A 12833-nucleotide genomic window follows, 5' to 3' on the forward strand; every position below is an offset into this window, starting at 1 on the left:
TTTAAGTTTCCCCATGTCTGTAGTATCTGCTATCCCAAAATCACTTTAATCAGAGCGCTGGTCCGGAATAGACATTGTCGACTGACTTTCCTATTTTTTATTGTATCAGTAAAAATTCTCAATGTGTCACTAAAAATAAACGGCCAGATCGCTGAACGGAAAAACAAGAAAATTCGAAGTGTTATTCATTTGTTCGCCCAAGCACAGAACAAAGTGTGATTTTTACAATGGCCAAGGATCAAGAGGGAAACACATATCACCCATCCGCCCCGGACTCCACGGAGGACCAGAAGCGGGAGCAGCGTGCCCGCCTTATCAAGGCATTGAGCCGCTTCAAGCCCCGCGATGCCAGTCCGCTGCAGTTCTACAACTGCGTCCGCGAACTGTGCATCATGCACAATTGCAGCATCGACGAGGGTCTGGAACGAGCGGCGTTAACTTGGCCAGGACTTAGCATGCGCCAGCGGGAGCTGTACGATTCGGTAAGTGGAAGCCATGGATCAGAACTCTGTTGTCAAAGTGGCACATCGAACTATCTCCAACTATTTCAGCAACGCCACGCAGAACTGCCGATCCCTGTCCCACGTCACCTAATCTACCGAGCATTCCAGAAGGAGAGCAAGGGTCTCTGGTCCCTGGGCCGCTCCTCGGCGGGTGGCAACAAGCAGAGCACCCGCTACACCCTGGAGTCCTACAAGCCGCCGCCCAAGCTCTCCCGCCTGAAGACGCAGCTGAATGAGCGGCGTCCCAAGTACGACAATCTACTGGATCTGCCGCCCAAGGAGGCAGCTATGCGCGTGCCGCCGGAGCCGAATCGGAAATTTTCCAGGGTATCACCAGCATCGGGCCGCCGGATACGGAGTTTTACGCCTCCGGCTGTTACGCGTGTCCAATCCATTCGGCAGATTCTGTCGATGGCCAGTGTGGACATGAAGAAGAGCACACGGGTGCGGAATTCGGGAAAAAGCAATCGAACCAAGAAACCCGAAGCGGTAGATGCCGGCAAATCACAGCCGGATAAACTGGCAACCGGAGTTCCCAAGCTGACGAAGAAGAAGACGATCAAACGCAAGGTCATCGCCTCCAAGGCAAAGCGATTGGCCAAGGAGGAGGATCTGCTGTCCTCGAATAGCTGGGAAGAGGCCATCGGATGTGTTCGCCGGCGTCTCATGATGCACAAGCCCCTAAAGTCCAAATCCTAACTATATACTATATATATATATATGTATATACCCCTCAAAATGGTGTCAGTAAGTGTAGTTTTTACTTGTTAAAGAATTACATCATTGTCCTCAACTGAAAGGCTGATTGTTAGTCCTGCTCTCCTTTAAGACAACACATGCCCCTTATGAACACAAGATGTTAAATTAAAAGTATGTATTTATAACTCAAAATGTACATCATTTCGGCAATTATTATGGGGTTAATTATTTCGTTAGCATATTACGATCACAAGAAGAGCAAAAGAAACAGTTGAGAGGTGATTCATCAATTTGATGGCAACCATTTCGCCAAACCTTTGTGTTTAATTGATTCACCCAGATTAACGCATATAAACATACTGATTTCGTTCGCAACCGATCGCCAACATAAAAAGTGTCCAATAAATACTATAATTAAAAGCATTGAGATCTTAACATGAGAAAACACTAACAATTTTCTAGGCAATTTGATGGCATTTTATTTCGTCTATGGCCGCTTGTTTCTCGCTATTCCCGACTTCTTTTCCTATTAGTTTTATTTTTCTGGTTTCCAAGCGGGCGCAATCATTTTGATGAACCGTTAGTTAAGCACCAACAACAGCAACAATAGCTAATAAAACATTAACGCACACACTGGCATAGAAGCCCAAAAAAAAGATAAATAAAATCAGCAGAGGCAGAGAAAAAAATTCGCAAAAGTTTTATTTCACTTTTTTTTTTCTTTTTTTGCCAATCGGCACGCAGAAACGACGTTGAGCATTTGACCTAAATTCGGGGACAGCTCTTCTTCTACGTTTTCTACTATTTTTTTTTTTTGCGTTCTCAACGCGCTTTTGTGCGTTACCCAAAAAAAAAAAAAAAACAAAAAAAAAAACCGAAAAAACGAGAGAAACGCAAAAAATTCGCAAACTTTTTTGCGACTGCTAATTTCGCAAAGGCAAACAAAAAACATTTCAATTCCGCATAGAGAAAGAGAAGCGAAGAGTTGGTAAGGAAACAAGACCGAAACAACTGTACAAAAGTCAGTTTATTTTATTTAATTTTTTTGGGGGATTTTTGTATTGTTTTTTGATTGCCTATGTCACGAAAAATTTTGCGTTTTGCCTTTCGGCAATCTTCAGTTTTGCGGGGATATGTTTTCAGGAGAATTTGTATTCTACCTGTTTGGCAGAAGATTTTTACAATAGATATAACACAGAGAAATGCGATATAAAATGGTGGGTTTGAAGTAGTTTTTAAATATTATTCATATTGACATAGCCTATTGAGGTTATAAAACAAGATAAAATTCCAAATAAAATCGTGTAAAATTCTATTAACTTTCTTCTTTCTTAATTGTCAAACTTAAGCTGTGAAGAAAGTTACTGCGATCTCTGCTAATGCCTGATTATTTTCAAGGAGTCTTATCGACGCCTTTAATTTACTTTCTTCATTCTCGACGAAACTTTCTACAAACGTATAGTGTACGAAAAACTTTTTAGCCAGAACCAACCATCTAAGATTAATTTGAATCATCCGATTTCATTGCCATTCTTTCTTCTTTTTGGCCCATAACAATTTATAGATGCTATAGATTGGCAAAAGTTTTGATGACGCTCCAAAAAGACACATGTGGCATAAGTACTTTATTCAAGGGTATTATGATTTATTTAACGACTTTCAATGGCATTTTAGTAACAGCAAAAATTCTATTTTAATTATGAGAAATATATACATTTTAAGGTATAGTTTCAATGATATGAAATTCAAATTTACTTTATAGATAAATAATCAAAAGTAAAGCGCTTTTTTATCACCAAGATCATTTGGCTAAATTATAAACCTGCCGAATCTTGGGTTTCCCAATTTCTCTGCACTTTTTGTTGTAGTTTTCTTTCCTTTTTGCTTGTTGCTTTGCTCTTGCGCCATTTGACTTCCTAACAGCTTTTGTGGCTCCAAACATATCTACAGACCTACATACATCTACATATGAATCTGCTATTTTTTAAGTCGCTAACTAGGCAAAAGCCACCAAGTTAACCCAACTAGGCGTCCCTCGTCACTCTTCTTATACATATATTTTTTTCTATTGGGCGCTGCTGTGTTTTTGGCTTTGTTTTGTTGTCAAGCTGGTGTCCAAAATCCAAAAAAATAGCAACAAATTCAGCAAGAGCAAGAGTACAACGCTGATTACGCAATGCGTTCGGGAAACACACACACGCACATGCAAAAAAAAAAATAGACACACACAGGCAAGGTTTTTGTTTCGTTTCCGCGATCAACGCGCTTGCGAAAACTCACACAAGCATACACCGAAAAAAATTCGCAAATAACAACAAAGTAGCTTGTGCGTGCGACCCAATTGGAAATTTGACACACATTGACAGCGTAGATAGGCGAAAAAAATAGTGTGCGGCACGGAGAGGGGGAGGGGGGTGAAGGGGAGGGATGTCGGGGGATCAGGGAGTGACGAAGCCCAGAAGCAGCTGCTCAGATACAAAGATACATCCACAAGAAGCGCGGATACAAGTTCACATGTATCTACTGTGCCCGAAATGTGTGCGAAATGATACCCTAACCAAAGAGAAGGTTTCCAAACACCAGCAACATTTACAAAATACTAAAATTAAAATATAAACTTAAGTTGTGTAATAACTGATCCTCTAAGAATATTTAATAAAATTGAAAGATTTTCTTGATATATATATTTATTTTTAAACTTCAAATTTGTCCAATATTATGAGCAATTGTTTTTGTTCTTTTATATTATTAATAATATTAATAAAGGAAGGGCACAGCTTCTTTGTCAGCGTTTTCCATGGCGAAATTAAAAAGAGAAAATTTATAAAAATAAAAAAAAAGTGTGTGTGTGGGGGAAACACACATCTGCGGATTTGTGTGTGTTTGCACTCATTGCTCATTTGTTTCGTGGGCTTAGAGTAACTGGCAACTGGCCTGACCTTTGGCTTGACCGTGGGCGTGAATTGCGAATAGTTGCGAAAATACAAAACACAACAACAAAAAAAAAAAACAGAGTGTACTTTGCAAAAGAGCTGGAAAAAAAGAAGCTCGAAATGGCAGACAAAACTGTTTCTAGCGGGCTGCTTGTCGCACAGCTGAAATTCAATGCTATCTACGCACATCTACAAACACAAATTAGTTCAGTAGGTGCTTCGATGTTATTGTTTTTGTTGTTCCTGACGTTGGGGTTTAATTTTAGCTGGCTGTGGAAAAATTAAACATTTCTCAGTGCGAATTGCCAGCGAGAAAGAGAGATAGACAGTGCGAGAGAGAGAGAGAGAGGGAGCGGGGGAGCGTGGCTGGGCCCATAAAAAATTCGCACATTTCTGTCCTTGACACACATTGCGTATACGCAATCTACGCAGCCGGCTCCGCAAAGCTGATTTCGTTTATGAGTGCGTGCGAATTTTTTTTTTTTCTAGTTCCCCTCTTTTTTTCGCAATTTCGCATTTGTGTGTGACCCACATATGAAATCAAACAGATACAGATAACATATGTTTTCCTTTATATGCCTAGGAATTTTTGCATACACTTTTTTTTTTTTGCGGAAGACAAATTTGCATAGTTGGGAAAATATTGTTTGGCAAGCGGGAAAATTTCGTACTTCTCCCACTTTGTCATTGATTAATGAAACCATCGTTTGTGCATTTATTTTGCCCGCTGCGAGGTCAGAAGGTCGCAAACGCATCGCTAAAGTCGCAGCAATTGACAGCTGCCAGTGGAGGAATAGCGAATCGTATATTTTCAATGGTCAGAAAATGCCAAAAGTTGGCATTAAATCTTTGCTACTAAAACAAATTAATGTTTTGCGCTTTGAATTAATAAATAGCATTAATCAAAGCTTAATATTATCAAATAAAAAAAAAGTGCAGATACTTTGTATATCTAATTTGTGTGTATCTTCTCTACAACATTTTTCTTACAATAATTTTGCAGGTATATTTCTTAATTTTTGCTTAATGTCATGCGTTGAGGTGCTAGGAACGTGCCTTCTGCCGTTTTTCAGTATTTTATTTTTGTGCGATAACAAAATATTGCTAATGTTATATACAAATTCCTATATAATATATATAGGTTTCAGTCGCTCGGTACATCTCACCACACACACACATATAGTTCGCCCAAAAGTTCTAGTCAGCAAAGTGTGACTGATAAAAGTTCGTTTCTATCTTGGTGATATTTTTTGCCTATTCTTCTTTTTTTTATTTTTTAATGATTTTTTGTGTTTGCCAAACATGCGAAATTGCGTAAGCAGCAAGAGGCGAAACTCGAGAGAGAGAGAGATTAGAAAAGTGCGAGAGCGAGCGAATTGGCAAAAATGCGAAAATACAAAAAAGAAAAAGAATCGCAATCGCACACAGATACGCCAATACCAATGCAAATCTACACATTCGCACGCTCTTCAACTTGACTTTGAAAAATGTTGACAGAGCGCAAATAAAGAGAGGTAGCTCGCGATTTTCGGCAACATTTTTTCCTGTATTGCGGATTGTATTGTTGTTGCCATTTTTTTTCTTTTCAGCTCTTTTTTTTGGGTGCGTGCGTTGATCTCGCAGAATTTCGGCTACGCACTTTTTTGCTATTGCGAATTTCTCTGCCTTTTTTTCGCATTTACTTGTCATTGTGCGTGTGAGTTCATTGACTTTTGTGCGTTCTGTGCGTGCCTCTCTTTTTTTTTGGCGATTTGAGGCCTACAAGGTGTTGTTGTTTGGCCGTCTGTAATTTTTGTGCGTGTCGTTGATCTCTTTCAGGCCGAAAAAAAAATTGTGCGGGTTCATTGAACCCCTTGATTTGGGGCTTATGGGGCGTAGGAAAGTTCAATAGACTCGCGAATTTTTTTCGCGGTTCGCCTAGCTTTTATTCTGCGCTGTCGCTTCGATTTAGGCATAGAAACAGGCAGTTATTAATCATGGACGGAATCTGATTAAAGGGTTGATAAAGAATGGGTATTTGTGGGCTTTGGCTAATTTATGTGGGATATATGGGCATTAAAGTATGACAGCAAAGTTATAATCGATATGAATTCAAAGTAGTTTAAAATCAGCAGCATTTTGGGTATATATTATATTATTTATGTTGACCTTTCTTAACTTTCACAAATGTTACCCTATTTCATCCTTTGATCAGATTAAAATCTTTCCATTACTAAATTGCAGCTAATTCTTCTTATTTTAACTTTTCCTTTCTCTAGCAACCATTAGTTATTATTTTTTTTTTGCGTTTCTTCCATTAGTTGAACTCCTTTTGCCTTCAAAGATGAAAACCCGCCCGCATTTAGTAACGAATTCAACAACGCGATCCAACAATCGATCTTTCACGCCTGCCCCATCCTTCACTTTATTTTCCGCGCAATTTGCAGGCTGCCATCATTTTTTAACGCTTCGTAGTCGTGAGGGGGTGGAGTGCAAAAAAAAAAAAAAGAAATGCAAACAAAACCTTAAAAAAATATATACAAAAATAAATACATATAAAAAAGGGGTTGAGTTGCCTAGGTGAGAGCATAATTTATGCCAAATTTATGCATTTTTTTCTGCCGCTTCTTTGCTTTTTCATCGTCTTTTTGTCTCAACTTTCGAAAGTTCTCTTTTATTTCACTTTATTCGGCCTGCCAGTTTGGCCAAAGCCATGGGAAACATTTTGCAATGGTCAAAACGCGTGTCGATTCTGCCCGTTGGTGAAATTTCGTTTCTAATGTCCGCTGACAGTTCCGAAAAGGTCAGACATCCACTTATTAATTTGTATAAATTTATGGTAATTCTTATTTAAACGACAAAGAAATGTGTGAGCTTGAATGATTTTATGCAGTAAAACAATAACTATTAAAAATAACTCTTAAAAATGTTTTATTATTAAATATTTTGTTATCGTATAATAATTAAGCACATAGACGATAAAAAAGTTTTACAAATCGTAGAACTACGAAAGTGTCTGTTCTGCGGGCCATTTGATGTTTCCCCATTGCGAAAAAGTGTGCAAAAAACCGGTTGTTGTTTTAATTTGCTAGCGTCTTCCACGCGAATCAAAAGTGAGAAATTAAGACCGACAAAACAAAAGGCTGCAGAAACTGTCACCCAGAAGAAGCGAAGAGTCTAACGGGTTCCTAGTCTTCTAGGCGGTCGAAAGTGTTTCTAAATGACCATAAAAAAAAATATATAATAATAATTTACAGCTCTGTGTGCGTGTTCATCAGCTGCAATGATTATGTAACTCTGAGCGCAATTAAAACAAAAAATAGCGAAAAAAAACTAAAACAAAAAAAAAAGCGACTGAGCTGCTATACCAACAATGGCTAACTGAATTAACCTTGTTCTGTGGACGGAAATTGCACAGACACATGGAGCGATAGAGATACACTTTGTATCTTTATTTGTATCTTGTGGGGTCCTTGGCTATAATTAATCCACAATTACACATACACAGAAGGAGAACACGCAAACGGGGCCCCAGCCACGATCAGATATGGCATTTTTTTCCTCTTTTTTCTGTATTTTATTTGCTATTTTGTTTTTTTTTTTTTTTTGCTTTTTTTTTTTTGGCCAAACCAAACTGAAAAATTCAGCTCCGTCCGAAATGCTAATTGCCAATGGGTCAGACCCCCGGCTTGCATGTCGCTTGTTCCTGCTGCTATTAGTTGAAAAGTCAGTCACACAATGTGTCACGCAGCAAAGTGCAACTCCACACACACACACATACGCTTTTCCCATCGTTTCTCAAAGTGGTAAAAAAAAATAAGTAAACTAAATAAATAAGGTGGAAAAAAAACACGCATACGCAATGTGTTCCGGGCGGTCGGAGCGAAATTTGAAAGCGCACTCGGAGTTGTAAATCAGTGGGAAATCACTGCGGCAACGCGGATTTTCAAGGTTTCTGGCTCATGTGGAGTTCCACATTTAATTGTTTTAAATTTACTACAAATATTACTTTTCTTTACAAGATCTAAATCATATATTAAATTTTAAAATACATTTTATGTAAAAGAAAAATATACATTTAATACTAGCTTCAACGATTGCGACATAACTAAAGCAACTGGAATTCTAAAATTTTATTTAGTTGATCTCAACTTGGCTTAAAAAATGATTTTCTGCAGCCCTAAAAATTAGTAGACTTGTTTGTGCTTCCTTCTTGTTTTTTTTCCCCCATTTGTGCATTACTTGTTCGGCCAATGTTATGCATTATAATTGTACAATAGTAATTGTTGTTGCTGTGTAAATTAGAAGGCGGCTGTCAGATAAAAACAGCAACTACAGGGGAAAAAATGTAAAGAAAAACTACGAAAAAAAAAAATTGAACAACGCAACTGAGAAATGCGCAATAATTGATGCACGCAAAATGCGATTTTACCGCCCCAATGGGAGCGAGCGAGACGGCGCTAGGCTTGAGGGGGCGGTGGGCGGAGGGTCGGGTGGTGTTGTGTGGGTGGTATTTGGGTTTGAGGTTGGGGCATTGCATATAATTGCGTTATAGTTTGTAGCTGTTGCAATGCCACAGCGATAACACACACGCCAGCCCACACACACACACACACACACACAAACGCACACAAATTCACGCATGGAATTGCATTTAGGGTGACCATGCTCCTATTGCATGCGCACTCGCTCACTGCGTCTCTTTCTCTCTCCCACTGTCGCCCTCTCTCCCTTGCACAATGCCAACTGCACACTGCACATTTCTCTTAAGCTCCTTTGTTGTCTGCTTAAGGTCGTCTATTAATCACTTCCTATTTTGCGTGAAATTTAATTTTGTTTCTCCCCCGTTTCCTCCGATTGGTGTTACCCTATCCTTAAATGCTTATTTAACTTGGTTAGAGTGACCTTTTCTTGGAATGATACCTTCAAAACTTAGGACTTTTAAGCTTGCTTAAGTTTTAAGGGCTCAGCGACTTGAAAATATAATTAGGGAAACTTCAATATCGATTACGTTCGGGTGGCATTCAGTCAATTAACTATTTATAGTCCCATTTCAGTTGAAATTATATGCAAACGGAGAACTTGTTAGCCAACCCTTTTTCCAAAGACTTAGCTGGTATTATTTGAAGCGATTTGCATGCCGATTGCCTGAAGTTTTTGAGTAGGAAGAGTCTGTCAATATTAGTCGCACATAGGCATACGAGTAGAGCATTATCAGAAAAGCCCACGGTCTGAGTACCTGAACAAAACACCTGGGCCGATCGGGTTGCATTAATAATAATTAACGGCATATCCAAAGTGCGTATCTTTGGCTTGAAGTGGTGCTGTAATCTTTTTTCTTTCTGACGTGTGAGTTGGTGTGTTTTGAGTTCGGCTTTCAGTGTTTAGTGTTCAGTATTCCGTTTTCCGTAAACAGAAAACCTGCGACTGGCGCCACAAAAGCGAGTGGGAGTTGCGGGCGTGGCAACAGCAATAATAACAATTACAAATTGCACGTTGTTGCATCGTGAGCATTTCTGTTTATTTTATTTTTTCCTCGAATGCTTAGCTGAGCACGCATTTTCGATAAAAAAAAAAGAGAAAAAGAATGTATATGTAGCTTAAGCGATATATAGTGTGCATTACATAAAAAATAACTCATGAATGCAGCCGCGTGTGTTTTGATATTTGAACAGTAAGAAAACTAAATAAAAATTTAACACGCAAACACGCGGCGTATGCGTAATAAAAAAATAGAGCACAATGCGGAAATGCTTAAAAAGCGAGATTAAAAACCACTGAGCGCGTACTACAAAAATCTTATAGGTCAAACTGAATATAAAAACGAATAATATTTTATTTTACATTCGATACCCCCTTGCATTTAAATTCTTTTTATCGAATTCCGTTTATTTATTTTTTTGTTTAGCCCAAGTCATGATAACGGTTCTCCAATTGAGCGTGCGAAAAATCCAGAGAGATCTGTGGGCTGTCAACGCGTTGAGTTTGAGAAAAGCGCAAAAAGACGAGAAAAGCGAGAAAAAAACGGCATCGAGACAGAGGAAAATTGATTTGTCACGTTGCGCATAAATTGCACATAATTATGTAAGCAACCGTTTCTCCGTCGCTGCATTTTCACTTGGCAACCCAGCTCTTTCGCCGCTCAATCAATAGGAATAACTTTTGTTTTGCCGTCTCATCAATTAGGCCTTAATTTTGTCATAGTATGGCCAACTTGCACTTGGCCCGAACGGGTGCTAACGTTTTATTAATGGGAAAAGGCATTTCCCTCGATTCGCGACCCTGGGAACTAGGAAAATGCTAGAGGAAAACTAGCAAAACTGTTTTCCACCATGACAGACCTTTCGAGTTGTTCAGAACTTGTACCGCTTTCAATTTATCCGCGTTTCTTTTTTTTTTTAACGGCGAATGTGACCTTGTTTAATAGTAATTAATTGAAAAAAAAAATCATAAATGGTTTTGAAAAATTCTAAAGAACCTAAACTTTTTTAGAAATGCTAAGGGTATGAAAACACATGACGGGGTCATTAATGTATTTGTTTAAGAAAAGGGTTCATTACGGGGTTGTAACCCTGGACGATTGTGAAAAATGGTATTTCCGATTCGAAATTAGAGGCAGACCAACAAAAAAATTCACCTTTCTAGTGGCGCAGACAGAAGAATATAATATGTACTTAAGTATACCTATATAATGGACAAACCATTAGATGTGCTGAAAGGCAGGGTTGTCGCTCACACGCACACAAATGCCCGCCAATACACTCGCGGCCATTCACAACAGGGCAGCTGCTGTCAATCAAAGAGGAAAAAAAGCTATGACAGCCATGAACATGACGACTGTCTGTCTGTGTGTGTGTATTTTTGCTAATTTTGGAAACTGCAATTAACGCATGCACACACACACACATACAAGCGAGCGTTTGGCTAATTAAAACAATTTCGCAATTGTGCAAAAAAAAAAATTCAATTTAAGCAGAGAAACCTTCAGTTGAGCCAAGCCAAAGCGCCATGTTTGGCCACACAATTGTTTGACAGCAAACACACACAAACACACCCGTACTTTAAACCTCTTTTTTTTTTTTTTTTGTTGGTACGATCTTTTAGCATTCACTTCCCATTGTCAAAAAGCGCAGACGACGTCGCTCACTTCCGCTTCGATCAACTCGAGCCAACACACAAAGTAAAAAGAAGCATGCAAACAAAAATAATAAAATAAAAAGCCAAAAACCATATGAAATAAAATAAAACTTTTGTCATGCATTAAGATTTTTTGGTTCTTTTCCCCCCGATTCTGCTGGGCTTCACCCCTCTTCGCCCCTCCTCTCCTCTTCACATTATGATCCCATATGCGCAGCGACCTTGGCCTTCAAAAATAAAACACAAAAAAAAATGAAAAAAAAAAAAATTCGCAAATAATTTTTGCAGTCTCTTTTTTTCCTGATTGTGGTTTGGCTCGCCTTTGTTGTTTGATATTTTTTTTCGGGCCAAAGAGGGAATTGCAGGGGGCACCAAGGGGTTAAGACACCCTGTGTGGTTAATTGCATGAAAACTACAATTTGAGAATTTTGGTCATATTTATGAAAGCTAGCTTGCGATCGATTTTAGTTGAATGCTAACAATTATCTAACATTATTCTCAGTAAGAAATTTATTAGATTTTAGCAATTATTTATTATTCTTTGTGAAAGATTTCCAATAATAGGTATATATAAATTTAAAAAAATTATAAAATTAACTTACCTTAAACTAAAACACTCGCCAGTCGGGCGTTACCCGTCCAGCAATCCATAAGTTTCAATTTTCCAATTGAATTTTGTCGGGGGCCGTCGTCTTCGTCGATTTTGGATTGTTGTTTGTTGCAGTTGCTGTTCTTGTTGTTGTTAGCTTGCTGTTGTTTTTGTTGTTGCTGGTTGTTCTTGTTGTTTGTTGACTGATCTGTGACTTTTCGCTTGCGCCTTTTTCAAAAATTTTACTTTTTGCACACCGAAATATTGGATTTTGGGCTGTCTTGCAACACTGTCATATATTTTTGGGGTTTTCCGAAAATTTGAAATTATTTCCAAGTTCGAGAGTTTTTCCCTTATTTTTTTTTGCCTCAAGAAACGAAAATTGTTTTATTTAGATTTGGTTTAATTGGTATGCTTTCCTCCTTTTTGTTGTTGTATCCATAAACATTTAATTGGTCCAGTTGGTCGAATTTGTGGGTGTGTGGGAGACAGATGGTGCGTACGTGTTCGTTTTTGTGTGTGTGTGTGTCATTAGAGTGGGATAGAGAGAATGTTCTAGTTAATTCCTTTGTATCTTTTCTTTATTAGCCAGAGAGCGCTGCCAGAGTTGTAGCGTGTTTATCTTGTTGGTAGAGTTGATCGTAATAGAGTTGCCTTTCGATTTGCCGAGATTGCGTATTGTGTGAATTTGTTTGCCTTTAGCTTTTTGGTTTCTTTTTGCTGGTTTCTCTTTGAGTTTTACACGCTTTCTTCTTCGTTGAAATTTGGAATTTTGAAGAATATGCTGAAAGGATAAAAAAAAACAATAAATTAATTATCTGTTATTTAAATATGATTAAATTTATATTACTTCACAATTATGTTAAAAAAATACAATAAATAGCCCAAAAAGTTCTTACTTAATTCCTTTTCTACAGATGCAAGAATTTTTAATCAAGTTTGGCAAATTGAAGTTGAAGCTTACTTTCAACCGAGTTTATTGCCCCTGAGCAC

The 12833-nt window shown here is 38.3% G+C and overlaps 2 protein-coding genes across 4 annotated transcripts in view; one reads left to right on the top strand and one right to left on the bottom strand.

Annotated features, from left to right (window-relative positions):
• LOC6725899 (nuclear pore complex protein DDB_G0274915) overlaps positions 1-12570 on the bottom strand; it is a 116560-nt gene extending 103990 nt beyond the window's left edge. For all 3 annotated transcript variants that reach the window (XM_016172595.3, XM_039296994.2, XM_039296993.2), the window contains exon 1: positions 11854-12570. The gene's annotated coding sequence lies outside the window, so the exon portion shown is untranslated. The remainder of the gene's footprint in view (positions 1-11853) is intronic.
• On the top strand, positions 31-1387 carry LOC6740294. The gene is made up of 2 exons (XM_016180350.3): positions 31-482; positions 552-1387. The coding sequence occupies exons 1-2, from the start codon at positions 228-230 to the stop codon at positions 1200-1202; spliced, it is 906 nt and encodes a 301-aa protein (XP_016039268.1). The 5' UTR covers positions 31-227; the 3' UTR covers positions 1203-1387.
• Positions 12571-12833: the final 263 nt, after the last annotated feature.

Source organism: Drosophila simulans, chromosome X (genome assembly GCF_016746395.2).
Source record: "Drosophila simulans strain w501 chromosome X, Prin_Dsim_3.1, whole genome shotgun sequence".
NCBI lineage: Eukaryota > Metazoa > Arthropoda > Insecta > Diptera > Drosophilidae > Drosophila > Drosophila simulans.

Coding starts and splice junctions, on each gene's coding strand:
- LOC6740294 (XM_016180350.3), top strand. CDS start 228: ATGGCCAAGGATCAAGAGGGAAACACATATCACCCATCCGCCCCGGAC. Junction 483..551: donor AGCGGGAGCTGTACGATTCG/GTAAGTGGAAGC, acceptor CAACTATTTCAG/CAACGCCACGCAGAACTGCC.